This window comes from Folsomia candida, unplaced genomic scaffold, assembly GCF_002217175.1.
Source record: "Folsomia candida strain VU population unplaced genomic scaffold, ASM221717v1 Fcan01_Sc002, whole genome shotgun sequence".
In the NCBI taxonomy this organism is placed as follows: domain Eukaryota; kingdom Metazoa; phylum Arthropoda; class Collembola; order Entomobryomorpha; family Isotomidae; genus Folsomia; species Folsomia candida.
Window position 1 is genome coordinate 5896613 of NW_019091194.1, and position 21003 is coordinate 5917615.

Below are 21003 nucleotides of genomic sequence, written 5' to 3' on the forward strand. Positions count from 1 at the left end.
AATTAACCCGGAAAAATTTTTCCATTCAAGTACATAGAATATCTATTTTAAAATTGAAGTTAATTTTACTGATCGTAGCTTGTGAACACTGAAAGAGAACAAATTTCCTTTAGCGAATTAGTTATCAAGTTCCCTTCTGAATTTACATACACACGTCAATGCAAAAAATGTAATGCACCCTATAACTTATCATAAATTGTACTTGATGTACATAGGCAATTCAACAAACAATTTGAGCGGAATGACATTCTATACACAATTGCAACGGATATCGAATAATGGACCGGACGAATATACATGTACATGTACACACATACATAAATAATGAATTGTGCCACAAAATTAGTATGCAGAGGAATACCCAATGCCTCATCAATCTCATCATACGTGAAATTTTCATAGACGAATAAATAATTTAAGTTCAAAGTGTAGTTTCTCCAGGATACTTTGAGATACTAGAATTTTCAACCCACTCTGCACATATCTCCGATAAAAAAAACTTTCAGTTAAACGTTAAACTTAATATTTTCGTGCTCGAATTGCTGTACCGATTTAAACTAAATTTTACCTTGTGATATATTACACGTCTTTATGCAAAGAATAAACAGACATCACTTTAGCAAACATAATTGTACATTTTTTTAACGAAAGGAGCATGGAATTTCAATTTAAGCTCAGCATAAACACACAAGTATTTATCATGGATATGAATCATCATTATAATTCCATGGGAGAAAAACTTCATCATTATGCATTGCAAAAAACTTTACAAGTTAGCAAACTTCCAAAATTTGGCGTCATCCTCCACTCCACTGCAAGCATTTATAGCCATGCATAGCCAGCTTCAGCTATTTACTGGCAGAATAGTTACCTGGCACCTGGCCTAGAAATTGCATATGCAGTATGTTTTTTATACGTATTGTGGATAGACCAACTTTGTGAAGTAAAGGGGTGGCGTGCTTTTGTTATTGTTATCGATTCAACACATGGTTACAACGCAGACCACTCTCTGCAGCACTGTGACTTCATAATACATTTATTACGAGTAGAAGGCTTTAAACAGGTTTGTTAAACATACAGGTCTTCTTATTGTTGAAATTAATTTGTACATCTCGAATTGGCGAAATAAAAAATAAATAAAAATTGTACCCTTTAAAACAAATTAGTTGCGTACACAAAAATCCAGAAAACATGGAAAAGTTTCTCAAAACCGTGATGTTGTTGATTGCTGCTCCACTCCTTGCACTTGCTTCGGATTTCGGTTATCAGTACTCGTACTCTTGTTGGAGGTAAGCATCTCGACGCCGTTTTCAAGGAACTATTATGCATTTAAATAATGTCAATTTATGGCATATCGATATTTTATAAGAAGATTTAAGATATTCTAGTCTTTCTGTGGTAAAATAGGGATTGTGGGTACTACAAAACACAAGAGTTTTCCTTTTGCAGCAAATATCAAAGGGATTATTGTTGGTAATAAAAAGATATTAATTGTAATAAGAATTTCTCATGGAAAATATTAAACTAATATTCAGGGCCCCATCACGGAGAACAATTATGATTGTCGCTTTAATTGTCACCATTATCGTCGCCAGTATCCTGATTTATTGCTGTCTACGTCGTTGTAACAGGAGGCAGGAAAAAAGTATGTATTTTATAACTAGAGTATGACCATTCATACCCCAACATTATTTACATGTACGAATAATACTATTTTAGGTCGACCCACGTCCCCTCCGCCGGGGTCAATGTGCATTTGGCAAGCATAAATGGAAAGAATTGGACAGGTATCCAATTTATTGGTGCTTCTATTCCAACGCAATCGAAACAATGTGAACAAAATTGTTGGTAATATTTACACATCAAGGAGGAAATTTATTTAATCACTGACCAAAAGTACATGTACATAGCTCTTCTATTATTTTAACACAACAGAGCTCTCTAGATTAACATGACATGAAAAATATTTTTAGTATTTAACAGTGTCTAGAAACTCGAATTATTTTTGTGAAATCTACAATTATGTATACTATTTATAAATGTACATACATAATATGTATTCCAATACAAGTGACAAAACTATTCAACTAGCATGGATCACATACAAAATGTTATACATATTTACACATAGCAAATGTGCATAAAAGTATATCTACATATTTACCAAGATTTAGTGACACAATAAATCAATTAGAAAATTCACAATCAGTTAATGAATTGATCACTTATATAATAAGATATTAATTATCTTGCTAAAATTCTCAAATAGGTAAACATTTATTATTTTTAATTCTCGTGATTACTGAGCCCGTTGACAATTGACTAATTGTAAGTAATTGAATTGTATGCACATTGCAGAACGCAATTTCATAGAAATACATAAATTGCACCCCAATGGAATCTTGTCTTCGTATATACATACATATCTATACACCATTACAACAATAATACTTGCAATACCCACAATTTGTAGTATTATTTTAAAACATGTTTTAAAATCATTTTATTCGTTTTCATAATTTTGTGTGCGTACAAAAATACTGCGGCAGTTTGGTTTTATCAGCTACATGAATTTAGTATATTACTAAGCAAATAGTACACCCAGCATTGAGATTATGCAAATAAGTTATGATCATTGAAATTTCCCATCCCGGAACCACTGAATATCTCGAACAAAATAATGCACCCCTTCACAAAGATCGTCCGCGTCCGTGCAGAAGGAAATCGGCTGGTCTTTTTCCTTCATGGGTTTAGCCCAATTACTTTCTTTGCACTTAATAAATCCTTCACAATTTTCTCTATCCATTCCTAACACCTACATACAAATGGGCATTTCTATGATTAATCTGTAAAATCATGTGATACATATAATAATCTAACAAGAAAACCAATTACCTGAACTGAAATTTTACTGACGTGAACTTTTATCCCTTTTCCAGTTGGTCCGTTTTGAATAAAGGCATGTTCATAAAATGTTTTTACATCTTGTAAATTCAGGTCATCAGGTATACCCCACTACAAAAAGTAGAGACAATTTAAGCAAACTCAATTAAAATAATAAATTTTTAGTTAAATTATTATTACCAAGTGTTTCAGTTCTCTGAATTCTGCATCATTCATGTTTTTCAGATTCCTTTCCCAAAATTTGACAAAAAAGTTGTCTATCTTGGCGTCCACTTCACAAAGGCTGCATTTATATAATTAGTTAACTAATTTTACTCGAACCCCTTAAAATGTGTATGCGCATGTGCCTTGCGCAGTTTCTTACGTTGTTTTGTGAGCAGGAAATACGGCGTCCGCAAAAATACAAGGATAAGGTAAGTAGTTTTGGAAATGAAGAATGTGCAGTTTATACCCAACTTGTTCCTCGGTTCTTAAGATTTGAAAGTATGGGGCTCGCATGCACATCTGTAATCGAACGTCTTACTAACAATTACTAATGTATTATCGGGAAATAGTTAGAAATATAATGAATCCTTACCCCTAAAAAATTCACGATGACAGAAGCATGTGTTTGGTGGAGATTGGTTGCAAATTGATAGCAATTTCTAACAACCGAATTCTTTTCTTTCCTAAATTCACTTTTGACGCGAATGCACCTTTTCTCCAAGGGAAGCGCAAACCTTTCCGGTTTCACCAGCTGAAATTAACTAGTTTTTTACATTTGTCTATGTGTACATATGTGTAATGTACATGAAGTTTAAAAAAATATAAATATACCAAGGTGGAATTTTTCCAACCAGAAATTACAGGGTAGTAATTGAGAGTGCTAAGAATAATAGCAATATCTTCACAATTCTTGGCAGACATGTTGCCTTCCAAACTCGCCCACACAAATGTAGAATTTGCGAACGTCCTTGTAAAAGTAACAAAAGTTTGGAAGTCAACATTGCAAATTGTGTTTATAGCGTTTCGAAAAGAAGGCGAATCACACGTCACTGCCTCGTCAAGGAGATTGCTGTAAAAATGGGTGTGATTGAATTAGATTAAGTGCATGGCCTGCATTTGCATTGGTTTATGCTTTAAGCTACATACTTAATCAAGAAGGCTCCTTGTCCCAACGAATGTGACACGCCATATAGCAAACTCTCTTTGGCAGCATCGAACGCAACTTGAGAAATGGATTCCTCATTAGGAAATATGTGCAGCATGATTTTCTTCAGGGCCAGCGGTAGGTTGTTTGGAAACCCAGAAAGTTGAATACGAAGTGAGTCTTTGATGACGTGAAAAAAAAAAATAAAAATAAAACAGGAAAATTCAAGTTTTGTTTAAATATATAAATTAAAAGTACCATAAACAAGATCAATCGACACTTGTAGTCCAGCTCTGCCAATTTCACTCGCGTCAGGAAGAACAACTTGTTGCAAATAGGATTGCAGCAAGTAGAGTTTACATAAACTGGAAGTAAAAATGTTGTTTTTGGATATAAAATCCAATCAAATTGCTGAATATGTATATGTATGTATTTGAATACTTTGTGTGGTTCAATCGAAAAACACTGGCAGATGAAAATGTGTGTATATTGACGTTCCCAATGAACCAGTCGTCTCCAAAGTTCCCCACGTGTGTGACTTGACACTTTGCATTTAAAGCTGTAATACATTTAAGAGCAATAAAATAAAAAATACCAAGCATAAAAGGATTATATTGCATGCATACCAATCAATTTTGGAGGAATTTTATGGACACACGCAAATTGAGTTTGAGACTCGGAAGAGATCGGATTATTTGTCGGAATCAATAATGGCGTGGTTGCCTTATTCTTCAACAATTTGTTGAGACGCTCGACCTCGATAAGTTTCGACCAAAACTTCCTCTTTGTGTAGGGCTCAACTGCAGCGTCACATTTTTTCAGTTCTGCCGCATACGTATTGACCACTTCTCTCGGAAGGATGGTTATCACATTCATGTTGGAAGGAGTAAGTTGCTCCAGATAACCACGCATGACTTGGTCGTTGTACTCTGTGACAACCCTTTCTGACGTCAGGATTGCCTCATCAGGCAGAGTTTGTAAGGCAACGGCACATTTTGTCGTATAGTTTACACCTTCCACTGGAATGGAGTAGTCGAAATACTCGTTTTTAGTTTTCGAAAATTCCTCCCAAGCCGCTTTTCGTTGTTTTAGAGATGTTTGCCTTAGCTTCATTTGGTGCCACAGTAGTTAGCAAGATAACAGATTAGTTAATAGAAAAAAGCATAATATTAATATTAGTATTAGTATAAAGTCTTCATACCTATTGCTATTTTTTTAAATCTATATTCAAACGTTATGAAAACACTAACCTTCCCTAAATATTCATAAACTGTTTCCATAATGTTTTCGAGGTTTATGAAAAGGTTGCCTTCCTTCTTATGACCATCGCAATTGAGCACGACATTCTTGCGGAGAACTAAACGGACTTCAAACATTGTGCAATATTCATTCCTCCAATAGTCGATATCAGGAATTGACGCACTAAAGTCTGTAATCAACCCCCTACCAAAAGTGCATAAAGTAATAATATGGAATAATGATTGCTAAAAATGGAATTCACACATTATCACAAAAATAATAATGATAATGAGAACGATACCGTTGGCGGAGAAGATAAGGCAAACCATGCGTCCCCTCGTCTTCAAGAAGAGAACCCCAGAACTCAAATGGATTATTCTTAAAATCCTGACCAACTTCTGGAGGAAGGGCCCAGGCAATTAGCATCTGAAGTGTGTTCCCCTCCATGATGTACATTTTTTTGAATTCTGAAGTATTATATGGATCTCTATGATTTGAGGGGATCGCCATCTCCTTTCGTAAGCATTTATCACCCACTGGGACCACATCCAAATGTTTTACTACGAGCTCTTCCATGTTTAGAAGTGTGTCATATCCCTAGAAATAATTATATAAATTAATGCCTGCATTGTCGTTTACATGCATTTTCCATGTATAGTACATACTTGTATACAAAACGTCATCGCCGAACCGACATAGTTCTCTTTGTGGAAGTTAACCAAGTCTTTTTTCAGGTCCTGAACTTTAGATTTTTCATCCTTGATCAGTAAAGTTTCAAAATTGCCACATGAAAACATCTTCAGAGGATGATCATTCTTGGCCAGGGACCAAAGAAGGAGTACGTATGCTTCCAAATCACTATGTTCCTTGAGCATGTATTCTATGCAAGCACAGTGGTCAGGGTCAGTTAAAATATCTATTCATGGGTAATTTAAGTGATTTCATGTTCACACCATTATCGACGGCTTGGACCTCTCGTTTACACATATTTTCTTCAAAGGTGGGTTCAGCCATCATATTGGATAGTAAGTCAAGTCCTTGTTCCAAATGGGCACCCTGAACCCTAAAGTAGTACGCAGTCAAAGTAGCAGCGGTGTAAGCGTTGAACTCATAACCCTTTGTCTACATTTTGGTTGAAAATAGGACCATTATTTTAATACAATTTAGAACTGAAAAAAGTAAGCCCTACCATGACGTATTTGAAATACGAGTCTTCCTCTTTAAATTTCTCACACCCGTGGTGGACCATATGCTGAGAGTGAACAGTATTATAAGTTATAATTATAATAATGAGCACACATTGCGATCGTAGAAATGAGATATTTGAATATACTTCACAAAAGTGTGCCAATCCGGAACGGTGTTTATAGTCTTGGGACGAACCAACCCCGATCACCAGAGAAACTGACACCGCTTCATCTTCCGACTCTGCTTTTTCTGCCCCCAGTTGACAGGGATCACTTGGTCCACTAGATATAAGGATTTTTGAATGACCATAATTTTTGACATGACCACTCGGAATTGAAAAAATAGTCGACTAAATAAATAAATACCATCCCAAATCTCGAGTTGATCCATCTTCAGTGCACGCTTGAATTAAACGGTCGACTTCTGAGGGATTAGTTATGAATTGGGACGACTTCCAACTCTTTTTAGTTGACGAGGGCTCTGTGAGAGAAGGCAGAAGAAAAGATCTTGGTTCCGACTTTTCGGTCAGAGACTGGGAACCGAATGTAGAGGGAGGAAAGGTCGACAATTCCGAGTCAATGATGAGACCTGTAAATATTATAGCAAACATGAAATCAATCTGTTTACATGATGATGACCATTTAAGGAATGTCGCCTTTACCTTGAGCCCCCTTTCTTCTTGGACAACATGATGGTTGGCTGGGTTTAGTGGGTTGTTGTATGAGGAGTACTTTAATGTTGTTTCGTAACTTTAACAGTTTGTAGTTATTTTGATCCATGCTAGATTTGGCAGGGGTTGGGAGAACTTCATAATGCAGCTTGGGATTTTTAGGCTGTTTGGAAGCTGTATCTTTAACAGAAGGTGGAGAGGACACTGGTCGCTTTACAGCAGATTTTGGTGCACGAGGAGGAGTTCGCCGAGATGGTGCTGTACCTTTCTTGCGTCCTTTTTTTGAAGGTGCCATTAGGTCGTTGAAATGTTTTGATTTCCGGGATGTAAGTAAGCAAAGATGATAATATGAATAAATTTTTGTTGGAAAAGTGTTTTTTTGAAAACGGAATATTTTTTGGTGTCATTGTCACATAATTTTTTTGTTGCTAAGTTTCTTGATTTTTATTTTTTGTACCATGAAACGATAATTGATTGAGTGCAAATAAGTAGGTTGTACAATGGTTATGCAAAATGGTTGATCGTAAAAACCAGATGAAGCAGTAATCATTCCGAAAGTCACATAATTACAATAAGTATCATGTTTTCAGAATCCATGCTTTCTTCAAATAAAATGTTACAAATGTTATAAAATATTATAAATTCATTTCGGTGCTGAAACAATATAGTTTTGCGTGACCGTTATACTTTTCAAATACTATAAATCAAACAATCATGAGAAATTATGGAAATTATGTCCACGAGTTTCATAGCATAAATTGTGATGTAATGAGAAATATGTTTTCCAATTTTGGTTTTACTTTGACTTTGATAACTTGAATAATAGTTAAAGAATTACCGCAATCAAAATTTACAAGTTGCAACAACAGCGGTGCATGGGTTCATGGTTCAATGTAAAACCAATCATAGGTTGAACATGCACTTGTCTTCTTATCAAATAAATGACTATTGTGTTTTAGTATGTTCATGCCTTATCAATTGCATAAATTACTTGACAGGTAAAGACAGAGGGTTAGTACCGTCCAACTTGCTTTTTACAATTAGTTATATACTTGACTTATTCCTCGTGAAACCCTGTGTGGCTCCCCTCTGACGATAACATACATATTTCAGTAGTATTCAAGTTCGTCTTACCCAAGCAAAGCATGGATCACAAAATGAGCAACATTCAGTAAGAGTTGCTTTTCTTTGACCGAATTGCTGAAATAAAACCATCCATTTTTTGTTTTCTTTATTAATAGTGAGACAAATGCATTGTTGGCCAAACAGAGGCGACGTTATTTGATTGCGATTGCGATTGTATCCCTTCTGGGAGTCGGTTTGCTTGCATCCACCATTGTGTTTGGGATCAAGCTAAAGGGTAAAAGTTTTTTAAGAAGTTTTATTTTATGTCTAACTGAATGAATTTGAATTTGAACAGGGGCATATCCTTCCATTCGAGTCAAGTATCATGTGGGACAACTGACTGATTCAAAGCATGATATAAAACTTAAGGTGCCCGAAAATGTGACAATGTTTGCCGTTTTAGAACATGCAGAGAGGGAGTCACATGATCGGTTTTGGTAAGAAAAAAATATGCACATCCTTCAGGTGGATGAAATTCTATAAAATAATCCATGTAGTGATAAGTGATCTGACCATGAAACCAAATTTGAAACAGGTTCAACTACACCACTCTCTCGTTTGGGAGGTATGTCACATCCATTGGTGGCGTAAGTGAGGATGAAGCAACTAGTCAGTATTGGATTTTGTATAAAGTTAAGGATGAACCACGTTCTATACCACCCCCGGATACGGCTGTTGACAGAGGTTTGCAAGCATACGTACTACCATTTGTGTGTTTATTATATTTGAGAGAAATCATCTTGGAAGATTCATATCTTATTTGCAGGTATCGATGAAATCCGAGTAGGGGACGATGATATTTTTGTATTTTGGCTCACACAATTTGAAGGGTACGGACAAAAGAGGTTAGAAGCCTTGGGAGGTGAAATAAAACGCACCGTAGGGGTTTGTAATTAGAGAAAAATGCTTATAAAACTGTAGCATGTAGTGTGTATGTACGTACATAAAATAAATAAAGAATTTTCATAACTTTCATACACAGAAGTATGTATGCATAACAAACAAATATCAATTGAACATCTACACATTTTTCACAATTGCAAACTTTTATTGAACAGCTCTTTGTTCGAATATTTATGCACGTTGTTAAATATAGCTTCCAAACTTGGTTGTTCTTCGTTAAAACTGTCCTCAAGATTTTGAAATACTTTTCGACACATTCCAGAGAATCTGAAACAAACGACTTTCCGGCCTCGACTCTTGCATAGATTTAGGGAAAGGATCAGAGGATCTTGAACCACGAGTGGACTAACTGTATACAGTTTACCCTCTCCTTTGAAATACATTTCCTTAATCTCACTCGGAAGGTCTGATGTGCGTTCAGTAAAAAAACAAATCTTTTGAGATCAGACGTCCAAGTCGAACACAAAACACGTTCTCTTGCATGTCTACCCAACCATAAAAATGGAAAAATTCTTTGAGCAGTGCCAGTATACTGAGGGACAAGATGGACTGGTCACTCAGTTCTGGGTGGTGCTAGAAATAGATACAAACCAATTAGTAAATAACTCATTCGGTTTACAAATGTTTTTATATTTTTATTTCAACTTTTTCTTACCTTAATATTCCCCCTAGACTTTGAAAAGGAAATGTCATATCCTTTAAACCAAATTGGTTCTGCATTGCTTTCATTACCATCGTTCTGAGCACAAAGTTCGTGTACACTAGGGACAATTTTTTTGTGAATGAGGAAAAACAGGACCAGCACTGACATCAAATGTGATGGAAATATCTCATCATCTGTAGATTGCACTTGAGACAATAATTCGTTCCATTGCAAAATTATCAAAAGTAGTGGTCGCACTCTGGGGTCAAAGTTGCAATAGTGAGCGATTAAAGAGCTCTCTTGAGAAGCAAGTATGTTATTTGAATCTATCCGGAGATGAAATTCGAATTTCTGTTCTTCCATGTCAGTTGAAAAGACCAATGTTGGCCTATTAGAAGCATCAGATAATGCACGGATTGAACCAGGGAGTAAGTTTAGGCTAGATTCGAGACCTATGCGAACTTTATGCACTAGTTCAACCTGAGTTGGAAAAAGGTCCATATCAAACGAAGAGTTTAATGTCGATATCATATTTAAATGTAGGTGAAGTTTTGGGGGTGCTTTATTATTCACAATTCCTGTACGACATCCATACGCTCCGTAAGGGAGAATTTGACAAGTTGTATTTACCGGAAGTTCCAACCGCTTTATCACATTGGGTATAAGAACACTCCGAATAAATGAGTCAGCTTTCTCGTACACCGAGTCTGACCACGTGTTATGTCTCATGAAAAGGGCTAGCTGATTTTCGATTACGTTTTTTCCCAGTAGATTAATTAGTGCCCGACATTCAGCCTCCTTGGAATCCTCATCGTCTTGGTTAGTACTGCTATGAGTAGATGTTGATGATGGTGCTATAGAGATCATTTCTGACGCAAGCTTTTCTGCCTTTAACATTTGCTTCTCCAACTTTGCATAACCTGAGAATTCCGGACTTGGAAGGACATCAATTCTTCTGTGAGAGATGATTTGGTAGTCTTTAAAGTTTATTAGTGCATCCACATTCTCCCTATAGAACAATACAGATATGTAGAACAAAAAAGCTGCAGTATGGGCAAAATTTAAACAGATGGAATAGATATATCAATGACACTTTACTTTTTCTCGAATAGAAGATATGCAATAGGACTTTTATCTTCTTTAGCCGGGTCAATAAAGTCTGTCACTTGGCCCCAGCTCAGGGCCCAAGCAATGATTCGAATTCTGCTTAAACCATTCACTCCTTGAAGTAAGACGCCTTTCTGGTAATCCCAACTTTTCAATCCCATGCTAACTTCACTTGTCTTAAATTTTCGGTGTGGCGTAGAGATGAGATGGAATGCCCAATCAGACAAGGTATATGAGATTGTCTTGCAAGTTGAACATGGGAAATGTCCAGGTATCGGCGATACTGCGCACGTAAGAATTACATAAAGAATAAGTAGTATAGTTTCATAATAATTGTAACAACTAGGTAATAACTAACCTATTAACTCTGTTGTGTTTTCGAGCTCAGCATCTAAGCTCGAGGAATGCGTTGATGAAGAATGGCTATCTATTAGAGCACGATCTCTTTCTTTACAAATTTCTGGTCCATCCTTTTTCTTCTCTTTTTTATCGGACCACCTTCGAATAACTATAGCCTTCCCTGTAGGAACTGACACAAAATGAGGTTTGCCAAATCCGGACACTGAAATCGCGTTCATCCTATACATAAAAGACAATTCCTTCAGTAGTCCGTTATTTATATATCTATTCAGAATGGGCATTAATTGTTACGTTACTGTACTTGCTTCTCATAAGGATATGACAATTATGCATCCCTCCATCAGTTTTCGAGAGATAGCTAAAATTTTCAACCGGACCCCAACTGTCGAGATATTCTAAAATTGACCGTGCCGGAACCTGGAAACAGTCTAAGATTCGAAGGGCACGACTCTTATCCCAGCGGTCCGTAAGGCGGAAACCCCTCCTCTGGTTTTCAGCTATTCTCATCATCATTTGATGGACGGATGACACGAGATGGGTCAACCATGCCAGGCGCGTGGGGGCGGTCGTCTTGCACAATCGGCAGTAATTTGATTGCTCTGAGGACGAAGACGATGACATGACGTGGCGTAGCACTGGATTTCCTTTCCAATTAAATTTTCATGGAGGAGAACATTGCATCACAAATTTCACTGAACGGGAAAATGTCTGAAAGAATACCATGTATTTACTTTATGTGGGTCCATTATTTTTATCAATCAATCCATCTGCAGGTTCAATTCATTTAAATACCTGTCACATTTGATACCCACATTTTTGAAGTAGTATTTGATGTTAGATTGGATATGAATTGATTTACTAATCTTTATTTACTACAACATGATTTGCTGTGTAAGTAATTATTTGTATTTTATTTATTGATCTCATTTATAAGTTTTGATATTTTTTAAGTTTCAGTTGATATACTTTCAGTTGAAAACAGAAGGCCCGCTTTACGTTGATGTGAATGGAATTTATATGAATGTTGATATGTACATAAGGAGAAAATCTTTGTTCTCTAAAGCTCTGCAAATACGTAAATCATGCTTGGTGTCAAATAGACCTGGATGAATTGAATTACCACATTTTGGAATTTTGTCCACAGTTCTGTCCAGATTAATAAAGTAAATCGTGTGAATATGTATAAGACAATATGTCAAGTTTGCATGCATATATATGTACATATTTGTAGTAGGTTGTGTATCTAATGTAGAAACACGACATGGGAAAAATTAAATCATTCGAATTCTTTGGTTTAAAAATAGGCTAAATCAAAAGATATTTAACAAAATTATATATTTTATAAGATCTGAAGAAAGTTATGCAACTTTACTTGGTATTCAATTGTAATGTAACCGTAAAGCATTTCTATTGTTTTGTCTTGTAACATGTGTAACAAATATTGTGTAATTCCTGTGCCTGTATAACCGGTACGTACAGCGTGTACTGGAATGCAGACAATTATATAATTATTTCTTATAAAATACCAAGTAATACCAGTTTGAAATATAACAATAGATTGTTATACAATATATATCCGGTTAGATGCGTCGATTTGTTGTGCAATGACTCCATATTTAGTTTCATGTACATATTAAGTAAGTATTAACAAGTGTGTCCAGTGCCAAGTTCTGCTGACACTATGCAGGTTTAGCAAATTGTAAAGTAATTCAGATTAATATGATTTAGTCAAGATATTTAGCACACAAATAAAGTGTGGTTTATTCAGATGTCAATCACAATACAGTTTAACTATCAGACAGACAGAAAGTCAGAATAAATTGGAGAACTTGCAGATAAAGTTATATTTATTGCTGTTTTCAGACATTATTATCGTGTTGGCGCATCATAATTTTTTGCCATAAACATTTTAATATGATCATCACGATTTTGAAGGTAGAGTTCATCAGACAACGTATCTAAAATCCATTTAATATCCAATCATCATCATCTAAGCTCTCCCAAGTTAAATGCGTACATAAATACCCAGAATTTGTCAGTTTATGAGTTAGCAGAGTTCAATAATTATTACATTGTTATTTATGTGTATATGCATTAGACCATAGTGGAGTACACAATTATGTATGCACATGGTGTAGTGTATACATAATGCATACATAGATACTTATATTGACAATTTGTTGCTTTTGACAAATCATTGTAAATTCAGCCCAAATTAATTAGGCCTAAATCCCACGAAAATTTATAAATTATTTATCGTGTTCCGTGTTTCGTTTGATTTGTTTCATATTTGACGACAGCAGATAAAGTTTAAACATGACAGATTCCCATTGAAATTTATATAATTCGAATAAATATGATTGACAAATGATTAGATCAGAAACAATAAAAAGTGATTAAAACCCAAACGATATAATTTTTGAGATAAGCTGCACTAATTACTTTGTTCAATAAGTATGCGTATGCAAGTTAATCCCGTTCTTAAGTTTTAAGCGTGTGAAAGTGTGAAATAAATTGAAATAAGAAGATATTTATTTATTACAAGATGAAGAATTTCCAAACAATTTTAACCATTTCTTTATTATGTTTGGGACTTTCTTCCGGCGGAAAATTGAAGGACCCAAGTAAATTTCGTGCAGACAAAATTAGCATGAGAAATGGTAAACTAATCTTCACAAAAATCTCAATAACCATACATGCAATTAATTAAGCTATGCAAATGTAATTTCAATTAGGTCGTCAAGTAGGGAAATGGCCGACTCTTTCGGGCGATCCCATTAAAATCATGGCACATCGTGGAGAAAAGGTTTTCATGCCTGAACATACCGTTGGCTCGTATGAACTTGCCTCAATTGAAGGTGCAGAATATGTCGAACCTGACCTGGTTTTGACCAAGGTAAACCATAAACTCAGAAAGGATATATTGCATGGATGATGACTCTTAATTGTTATTTTTGTTTGTTAATTATGAAGGACGGTCACCTTGTCTGCTTTCACGACCTGACTCTCAAAACAGGGACGGACGTAGCTCTTCTGTCCCAGTTTGATCATAAAAAGAAAAACTTTACCGGAGTGATTGACGAAGGGATGGGCAATGTTACCATCACGGACGACTGGTTTATCAAAGATTTTACTCTGGACGAGCTCAAAGTTTTGAAAGTTATTCAGAAAGATGTTGGCATTCGACCACAGAGATTCAACAATATGTTTGGCATCCCAACATTTGAAGACTATTTGACCACTGTGCACCACAATGCGTTCAGATTGAACAAATCTGTTGGGATTATTCCTGAGCTGAAACATCCCATGTTCCACAATTTAGATTATCCCAATTCTCCAAGGTACATGGAAGAGCTGGTTCTCTCAACTTTATCCAAATGGGGCTACCCCATGACAGACGATGGTACTCCAGAAAATTGTATTAGTCCTCAAGATGCAGGTGCCCAGATTAAATGTGGTCATCTTATCCTGCAAAGTTTCGAACTTGAATGCATCAAATACCTGGCTCAAGTGACACACAGGGACAGAATGATGCTCATCGACATACAACTCCCCCTTTTGACGTATAAAGGTCTCCAGGACGTGACAAACTATGCAAATTATTACGCTGTCTGGAAAGAACTTTTGTATACTGGAATTGAGGCACAAATTGAAGCACAGGGAATTGAGTATGATAAAAATATTATTGGTTAGTGTCAATCAACGTGTATAAAGTATATTTATTGTTTTTTGGTTCCTTTTTTTGGAAAATAACGGAAAAATGCTTGAAATTTTCAGCAGAACTTGGAGGTTTCATTCCAGCTCGTGACATTGTAGTAGAAGCACACGCTCTAGGTATTCCTAATGTTAAAGTTAAAATTACTTGTTTTGGAGATGTAAAAATGGAAGGAAAAAGCCTCATAAAATCATTTCTAGGTCTTGAAGTGGGGATTTATACAATTTACGACAGTCGCGAACCATCTCGTCGTGGATGCGTCTCTGGAAATTGTGACCCAGAAAATAAAGAAATGGAACTCTATTTCTATTTTGAAATGGGTGTTGATGGAATGTTTGTAGAAAATGTGGGTGAAGCGAGAGAAATTCGGCAATCATATCAATTTAGTGTGGTTGATGGTAACGAGAAAGCTGGTGGGTCAAGGCAGGCAGTATTTTTAACAAGGTGGAGATTCCTGGAGTGTTTTATTGTGTTATTTATTTATTTAGAGTATTAGCTTAGTTTCAATATTAAGCTGTAGATATATGAATAGTTAGAATGAGTGGATAAATGGAGTAAAATCCAGAGGTGCACCGCTCCTCGTCCCCCCTAGCACCGTATGCTACCCTAAATTCCCCTTTTTAAAATTGAACGACCTAGGGTCGACCCATATATCAAATTGAAGGTATTAATGTGTAGATCATTCCTACATAAAAAATTCCCCGCTTTCCAGCTCAAAATTTTGCAGCAAAAATCAAAATATGCCCAAAAACCGCATTTTGCAGCAAAAATCAAAATATGCCCAAAAATCGCATTTTGTTCTCATTTTTTGCGCATACTTTGATTTTTGCTACAAAATTTTGAACGGGAAAGTTGGGAATTTTTTTACGCAGAAATGATCTACTCATAATACTTTCAATTTGATATATGGGTCGACCCGAGGTCATGCATTTCAAATTTGGAGTTTTATGGTAGCATACGGTGGTAAGAGGGGACGAGGAGCGGTGCACCTCTGGTAAACTCCATTGTAATTTTGAAATGCAATTATATGTACTAGTCAGAATTGAGCGTGCATCTAATTACAAAATAAGTAGGCTGGAAATTTGATCTAATTTGATTGAAATAAAAATATATTATTCGTCATTATTTCGTATTGTCGTTATTACTTACTGCATTGATAATTAAATTACATATTAAGCAGAATTGTACAACGATATTAAGCAGAATTCCCATGCTCTGGATATCAAATTCTTGCATAATAAATATATGTATGAACACTCATATTTAGGTGGTAATGGTAGCCCATGAAATTTATGTAATTTCATGCATATACCAAGAATCGTAACCGTTCCCTAGGAATGCATTTGTACACAATAACACTAGAAACAGGAATTACCAGATCGGGTAATTGGTAACGTGCCTGCAGTTCCAGTTGAAATGCCAATAAAAAATGCTAAGCAGCCAGTTAGCAGGTACATACAGCAAAAAACAAGAAGTCAAGGGCATTGTTGAGGCGTTAAACTTTCAGTAGTAGGCATCCATGCAATATTCTCCTAGAAAATAATAAGAACACTCTTACGATATAGACATAGATATTATTTCTAATTGAATTAAATTGTTTATAGACAAGCCTACATAATAACCATATAATTTACTTTCTAATAATTTTAATTTGTGTAGTAATAATAGTACAGTGGATAATTAATGAACAATAAAGTGTTTCCTCTCAGGAAAAACCTCAGTTAAAGTAATTTTCGTTTGACCATAGTAGTTTTTTGGAGCCACTCAACTGAACAGGTGCAAGAATTTGGACTTGTGAAAATTCATAGCATCGGATCGAGAAGCATGGAAAATAGCACGACTGCATTTGAAGGAGAGGTGTGGCCCATTGATTACGAACACCCTCCAAAGGTTCAGCCTTATTGGTTTGAAAAAGCAGATATTACATGGTGGAAAACATTTATGGTACAAAACCCTAATTTGGCTTGGTATTCTACCGTTCTATACCTTATTACAATCTTTGGACTCCAGGTATTACACACAGTTAGGAATCAGTGACACAATTGGTCCCAAAGTGCAAATATTTTAAATTATTATTGCACTTTATGTAGGCCTTTATGAAACACAGGGATTCTATGCGACTTAAGAAAACATTGATCGTTTGGAATGCATCATTAGCTCTTTTTTCGACAGTTGGCTTCTATCGTGTGGGGCAAGAGCTGCTGTACAAGTTTGGCAAACCTGAAGGCTATTATGGAACGGTTTGTCTGAGGTGATTCCATTTGAAACTTTAGCACAATAAAATCTTTTTATTCTTGATCATCATTGTTGTTAAATCAAAATTATTTCCCTTCTTGGGTTGCATGCTTTTCGACACAGAGAAGGCCGCAATTTTACGACAGACTTTTGGCTCCTATTATTCACTCTTTCTAAATTCGTTGAGCTTGGTAAGTCTGTTCGAGTTTCAAAAATGTGTATAATTTGTAAATCTAAATTGGAAATGTTCACAGGCGACACAATATTTATTGTTTTGCGAAAACAACAATTGCATGCACTTCAATGGTAAAGATATAGATTTTTGCTTTATACAACACCTGAAAAAATTAATTAATTTGGGGACTTTTACATGTGCCTGTAGGTACCACCATGGATTAGTTACAATAGTGTCATGGAAGCTGTTTCCTTGGGCTGAACCTATCGTTGTGTACTATGCGGTCATCAATTTCGGCATCCATTCGTTTATGTACAGCTATTTCGCTGTCAAAGTAAAGACTAATTTAAGAAATTACGATTGCAGTTGAGTCCTTCGATGAGGTGGATTTAAATAATTTATGTACGAACGACTTATTTCAGGGTTTAGGATATCGTGTTCCAGACTCACTTGCTAAGACCATAACTACGCTTCAAATTCTCCAGATGGTGGCAAACACTTGGAACAATTTATATACTATTATGATTTCCCGTGAGTAGTACTAAATATTTGCTGCTACACATCTATTTCTGTAATTTACATATGCAGATGTCATAATTTTGTATGCTTTATTTTACCAGGACCCTGTAATCGTCACCCTAGTTCAATTCTTTGGAGTCTTATCATCTACATTTCTCTTTGGGCGTTATTTGTAAAGTTTTTCTTTAAACGGTATTCTGGAACCAAAAGCAAAATAAATTAAATGTTTTTTGCTAACCTTAGAAAATCTATTTATAGTAATTTCGCATATATTTCAATCGTGCACAACTGTATTTACTTGATGATATTTACAAATAAAATAAGGAACTCACTCATACACAAACACGTCAGTTTTTGCATGAAATTATTTAAAGGTCACACATTTAAATCTTGAAAGTTTATGAAATAAGTTTCGGAGATAAATACATATAGATAAATACATAAAAAGGAGTGCTGAAATAGAAATCGTTATGCAAATCTGTGACATCAAGCAACGTAAATGAAACGTAACCTTTCCTTGCCATATTCAATCCATCGTAGATGAAAATTGTTATGTTTTCAGTAATACAATTTAGTACAAATCTTGAATCTTCTACATACTTATTGATCGCCATTTAAATTATGTTACATATGCGAATGAATATATACATAATGCATGCAAGTCGGTTAATAGTTTTTCATATGCATATGCATTGTACATACATGCCATACTAAAATTTGATAAGATCCAATCATATTTTAATATTTACAGTAACACATAAAACGAGATATCTATGTAAATATTAAGTCAATAATAATTGTCATTTTTCGAGCATTCGTTTCACTCGTACGTGAAACTTTGAGAAAAACAATGGCTGGAGACCTTACAAAACCTTTGGAAACATTGCAATACCTTTTTATCGAGAGATATCCCTACTTTTACAAACCCCCGATGGAAATGCAAGTGTACAAGCATACCATCCGAATGGTTAAAGTGCATCGAATTTTTGGCCTGGAGAAGGTCTGGAGAAGCATTCCTTTAATTGGCGGTGCTATCGCCGTCATAGCCCTATTTCGAGCTACGATTCTTGTTAGTCGCCAATGCGCGCTGCAATCCTGCCCCCTGCTCCCCCTCAAAGTAACGGGGTGGAGTTGGTTGGCCCTCATGGTTGCTTGCGGGACATGTGCCTACTATCTCATTTTTGTCAAGTTTAATTTGGAAACCATGCAAAGTTTGGAGGAACTTGGAAATATTAGAGGAAAACTGGTTAACGCTCAAGGTTTGTGAGTATCCATTAACTTATCATAGATAAAAAATGCATATCTACTAATTTTACGATGGGTGCACTTTACAGAAAGTAAGAAAGGAGCGAAAAGTGGGTCCAAGCCTAATTTGGTTGGAAAAATTCTCATCTTTTGGATATGGATAGCCTACTTGGTGACTCCAATTGCGATTTTCTTCATAGTTCTTTTTGATATCGATCCATCAGCCCAACTTGTCGAAAAGTTTTGGCAGCATTTTCCTTTTATGAAGGTGTTGGCTATAAAGATTGCTTTGGGAAGTAAAGTCTTATTTCAATTGGGTGTATTTGGAGGGCGATATCTTGTAATCTTAGGAATTGTCTACGAAATAGAACGCCTTGGTCTTTGGTTTGGTGCATTAGGATTGTATGCTACCAATGGTCTTATAGATATACTTCTCAGGAGGCAAATTCTACTCCTAACTCCAACCTCTGATAATGCAAGATCGAATTGGAACCATATCCAATGGTACAACGGTGTCCGCATTCTGTTCCAAATTCCAGAGATACTTTTATCAAATGTGGCCAGTCTTGGAGCAATTGCGAGTATGCAACATTTATTTTTTTTAATAACACTGTAATGTAATACTTTAATAAAACATTTTTTTTACTTTAAAGGTGGATCATCTATTGTTGAATGTGCATACATCTTGATCAGACTTCACTCATCTTTACCCTTTAAAATGTCTACAGTAGCGTTTCCATTATTTTTGACAGCAATAATCTGCACCAAACTCGGAGGTGACATGGCTGTCAACGTTTTTGAACAATCGCGTTTATTTTTGATTGTAATTCATAAACGAAACATTAAAGGAAATCCGGGATACAAAGTAGTGGACAGATCATTGAAGGCAATGCGCCCAATCAGTCTCCCCATTGGAATATCCGGAGCAAGATTAGCAGAAGTGACAAAGCATTGCACAGCAGTCATATTTCACTTGATATTTGATTTAACTATTCATGTATTAATGACATTTTGAAGTAATTCTTTCGCTACGGAGCTATATAATCTGACACATTGCATACATCTATGTATGTAAGTAAGTAATGGTGAGATGGGCTCAGATTAGAAGTTACATCTATAACATAAATTGTATAGTTTGTGTGAGTTATTCTTATTAATTCTAAAAATGATTATGAATTTGGTTATGCATTTAGAAACTTCATGCGAAATAACAACTTGAATTTGTAACAAGACAATGGAAACTCATAACGTATTTATGTATCTTGTACTTGCATGCAAAAACGGAAAAAACAGATAAATCAATAATTAATGACAATTCTTATAAATATTTATGCATGAAGATTAAATTGAAACTTTAGTTATGATTAAATAAGTTATCAAATGCATATCTAGTAGTCTATTATCTGTTTATGTTCATAGCATTTATTACACGTAAACTTAACATCAGTTGAAAACCAATCTGTTTTTGCCTGTATTTTTCTGCCGTAACGTTAATATTATGACTCAGATTTTCCAATCATTATAATCATTAAATGCATAATTCAAACAGCCATTAAATATTCTCCTGAGTATGTTATGGGTAATGCAATTACCAAGAGTAGTGGCGTGTTGTTTAGCTGACCGAGTCTAAATTTGCGCAGTAAAAGGAATCCGACTCACCATATTTACATCATCAACAAGTGGAGATAGTTCCTACCTCTCCGAAATAATTAGTAAAGCGAGTGGTAGCGAAATATTAATTATCACTTTGGCCAAAACTTGGCAGTTAAATATTTTTGTCAAATGACGCCATGTTTTACCTCTACCTTTCTGGAATGGTTGTCTCATACTTACATATGAGCTAATA

General features: G+C 35.4%; 8 protein-coding genes across 10 annotated transcripts; 5 read left to right on the plus strand and 3 right to left on the minus strand.

Annotated features, from left to right (window-relative positions):
* The first annotated feature begins 913 nt into the window (after positions 1–913).
* LOC110844728 lies at positions 914–2202 on the plus strand. Of its 2 annotated transcripts, XM_022091003.2 has the most exons (5): positions 914–1063; positions 1167–1289; positions 1408–1473; positions 1536–1645; positions 1720–2202. In XM_022091003.2, exons 2-5 carry the CDS (start codon positions 1192–1194, stop codon positions 1767–1769), a joined length of 324 nt encoding a protein of 107 aa, XP_021946695.1. In that variant the 5' UTR covers positions 914–1063; positions 1167–1191; the 3' UTR covers positions 1770–2202. The 2 variants fall into 2 exon arrangements, with proteins under 2 accessions (XP_021946695.1, XP_035704416.1); XM_035848523.1 differs by having other exon boundaries at positions 1005–1289.
* Positions 2203–2341: 139 nt separating this feature from the next.
* Positions 2342–6133, minus strand: LOC110843278 (putative zinc protease mug138). Its single transcript, XM_035848522.1, has 13 exons — positions 5938–6133; positions 5574–5869; positions 5284–5476; positions 4660–5140; positions 4475–4592; positions 4292–4398; positions 4036–4213; positions 3721–3958; positions 3482–3640; positions 3269–3408; positions 3085–3187; positions 2896–3015; positions 2342–2815 (listed from the first exon to the last, which is right to left on the minus strand). The coding sequence occupies exons 1-13, from the start codon at positions 6067–6069 to the stop codon at positions 2633–2635; spliced, it is 2448 nt and encodes an 815-aa protein (XP_035704415.1). The 5' UTR covers positions 6070–6133; the 3' UTR covers positions 2342–2632.
* A 42-nt stretch (positions 6134–6175) lies between these two features.
* On the minus strand, positions 6176–7446 carry LOC118434224 (A-factor-processing enzyme-like). The gene is made up of 4 exons (XM_035847153.1): positions 6826–7446; positions 6606–6741; positions 6462–6524; positions 6176–6394 (listed from the first exon to the last, which is right to left on the minus strand). The coding sequence occupies exons 1-4, from the start codon at positions 7068–7070 to the stop codon at positions 6176–6178; spliced, it is 663 nt and encodes a 220-aa protein (XP_035703046.1). The 5' UTR covers positions 7071–7446.
* A 694-nt stretch (positions 7447–8140) lies between these two features.
* LOC110844890 lies at positions 8141–9239 on the plus strand. The gene is made up of 5 exons (XM_022091217.2): positions 8141–8301; positions 8372–8490; positions 8551–8692; positions 8791–8939; positions 9022–9239. Exons 1-5 carry the CDS (start codon positions 8276–8278, stop codon positions 9150–9152), a joined length of 567 nt encoding a protein of 188 aa, XP_021946909.1. The 5' UTR covers positions 8141–8275; the 3' UTR covers positions 9153–9239.
* A 43-nt stretch (positions 9240–9282) lies between these two features.
* Positions 9283–12250, minus strand: LOC110844889. The gene is made up of 6 exons (XM_022091215.2): positions 12061–12250; positions 11570–11976; positions 11267–11487; positions 10900–11191; positions 9814–10810; positions 9283–9731 (listed from the first exon to the last, which is right to left on the minus strand). Exons 2-6 carry the CDS (start codon positions 11887–11889, stop codon positions 9576–9578), a joined length of 1986 nt encoding a protein of 661 aa, XP_021946907.2. The 5' UTR covers positions 11890–11976; positions 12061–12250; the 3' UTR covers positions 9283–9575.
* A 974-nt stretch (positions 12251–13224) lies between these two features.
* LOC110844286 (glycerophosphodiester phosphodiesterase GDPD5) lies at positions 13225–16108 on the plus strand. Of its 2 annotated transcripts, none has more exons than XM_022090456.2 (5): positions 13225–13928; positions 14004–14164; positions 14242–14956; positions 15049–15102; positions 15184–16108. In XM_022090456.2, the coding sequence occupies exons 1-5, from the start codon at positions 13814–13816 to the stop codon at positions 15477–15479; spliced, it is 1341 nt and encodes a 446-aa protein (XP_021946148.1). In that variant the 5' UTR covers positions 13225–13813; the 3' UTR covers positions 15480–16108. The 2 variants fall into 2 exon arrangements, with proteins under 2 accessions (XP_021946148.1, XP_021946147.1); XM_022090455.2 differs by having other exon boundaries at positions 13229–13928; positions 15046–15102.
* Positions 16109–16239: 131 nt separating this feature from the next.
* Positions 16240–18255, plus strand: LOC110844450 (elongation of very long chain fatty acids protein 6). Its single transcript, XM_022090656.2, has 7 exons — positions 16240–16993; positions 17074–17234; positions 17342–17409; positions 17473–17524; positions 17601–17727; positions 17816–17924; positions 18014–18255. Exons 1-7 carry the CDS (start codon positions 16808–16810, stop codon positions 18133–18135), a joined length of 825 nt encoding a protein of 274 aa, XP_021946348.1. The 5' UTR covers positions 16240–16807; the 3' UTR covers positions 18136–18255.
* Positions 18256–18762: 507 nt separating this feature from the next.
* Positions 18763–20477, plus strand: LOC110843618. The gene is made up of 3 exons (XM_035847154.1): positions 18763–19171; positions 19247–19738; positions 19811–20477. Exons 1-3 carry the CDS (start codon positions 18763–18765, stop codon positions 20170–20172), a joined length of 1263 nt encoding a protein of 420 aa, XP_035703047.1. The 3' UTR covers positions 20173–20477.
* Positions 20478–21003: the final 526 nt, after the last annotated feature.

Coding starts and splice junctions, on each gene's coding strand:
- LOC110844889 (XM_022091215.2), bottom strand. CDS start 11,889: ATGTCATCGTCTTCGTCCTCAGAGCAATCAAATTACTGCCGATTGTGC. Junction 11,192..11,266: donor AAACACAACAGAGTTAATAG/GTTAGTTATTAC, acceptor TTACGTGCGCAG/TATCGCCGATACCTGGACAT. Junction 10,811..10,899: donor TATCTTCTATTCGAGAAAAA/GTAAAGTGTCAT, acceptor ATTGTTCTATAG/GGAGAATGTGGATGCACTAA.
- LOC118434224 (XM_035847153.1), bottom strand. CDS start 7,070: ATGTTTGCTATAATATTTACAGGTCTCATCATTGACTCGGAATTGTCG. Junction 6,525..6,605: donor GATTGGCACACTTTTGTGAA/GTATATTCAAAT, acceptor GTTCACTCTCAG/CATATGGTCCACCACGGGTG. Junction 6,395..6,461: donor CGTATTTCAAATACGTCATG/GTAGGGCTTACT, acceptor ACCAAAATGTAG/ACAAAGGGTTATGAGTTCAA.
- LOC110843278 (XM_035848522.1), bottom strand. CDS start 6,069: ATGTTTTCATGTGGCAATTTTGAAACTTTACTGATCAAGGATGAAAAA. Junction 5,870..5,937: donor CGATGACGTTTTGTATACAA/GTATGTACTATA, acceptor AATTATTTCTAG/GGATATGACACACTTCTAAA. Junction 5,477..5,573: donor CCTTATCTTCTCCGCCAACG/GTATCGTTCTCA, acceptor CACTTTTGGTAG/GGGGTTGATTACAGACTTTA.
- LOC110844286 (XM_022090455.2), top strand. CDS start 13,814: ATGAAGAATTTCCAAACAATTTTAACCATTTCTTTATTATGTTTGGGA. Junction 14,957..15,045: donor GTATGATAAAAATATTATTG/GTTAGTGTCAAT, acceptor TGAAATTTTCAG/CAGAACTTGGAGGTTTCATT. Junction 15,103..15,183: donor AGTAGAAGCACACGCTCTAG/GTATTCCTAATG, acceptor AATCATTTCTAG/GTCTTGAAGTGGGGATTTAT.
- LOC110843618 (XM_035847154.1), top strand. CDS start 18,763: ATGGCTGGAGACCTTACAAAACCTTTGGAAACATTGCAATACCTTTTT. Junction 19,172..19,246: donor AAAACTGGTTAACGCTCAAG/GTTTGTGAGTAT, acceptor TGCACTTTACAG/AAAGTAAGAAAGGAGCGAAA. Junction 19,739..19,810: donor CAGTCTTGGAGCAATTGCGA/GTATGCAACATT, acceptor TTTACTTTAAAG/GTGGATCATCTATTGTTGAA.
- LOC110844890 (XM_022091217.2), top strand. CDS start 8,276: ATGGATCACAAAATGAGCAACATTCA. Junction 8,302..8,371: donor CACAAAATGAGCAACATTCA/GTAAGAGTTGCT, acceptor CTTTATTAATAG/TGAGACAAATGCATTGTTGG. Junction 8,940..9,021: donor GGATACGGCTGTTGACAGAG/GTTTGCAAGCAT, acceptor TCTTATTTGCAG/GTATCGATGAAATCCGAGTA.
- LOC110844728 (XM_022091003.2), top strand. CDS start 1,192: ATGGAAAAGTTTCTCAAAACCGTGATGTTGTTGATTGCTGCTCCACTC. Junction 1,474..1,535: donor TATCAAAGGGATTATTGTTG/GTAATAAAAAGA, acceptor ACTAATATTCAG/GGCCCCATCACGGAGAACAA. Junction 1,646..1,719: donor TAACAGGAGGCAGGAAAAAA/GTATGTATTTTA, acceptor ATACTATTTTAG/GTCGACCCACGTCCCCTCCG.
- LOC110844450 (XM_022090656.2), top strand. CDS start 16,808: ATGGAAAATAGCACGACTGCATTTGAAGGAGAGGTGTGGCCCATTGAT. Junction 17,235..17,341: donor TATGGAACGGTTTGTCTGAG/GTGATTCCATTT, acceptor TTTTCGACACAG/AGAAGGCCGCAATTTTACGA. Junction 17,728..17,815: donor ACAGCTATTTCGCTGTCAAA/GTAAAGACTAAT, acceptor GACTTATTTCAG/GGTTTAGGATATCGTGTTCC.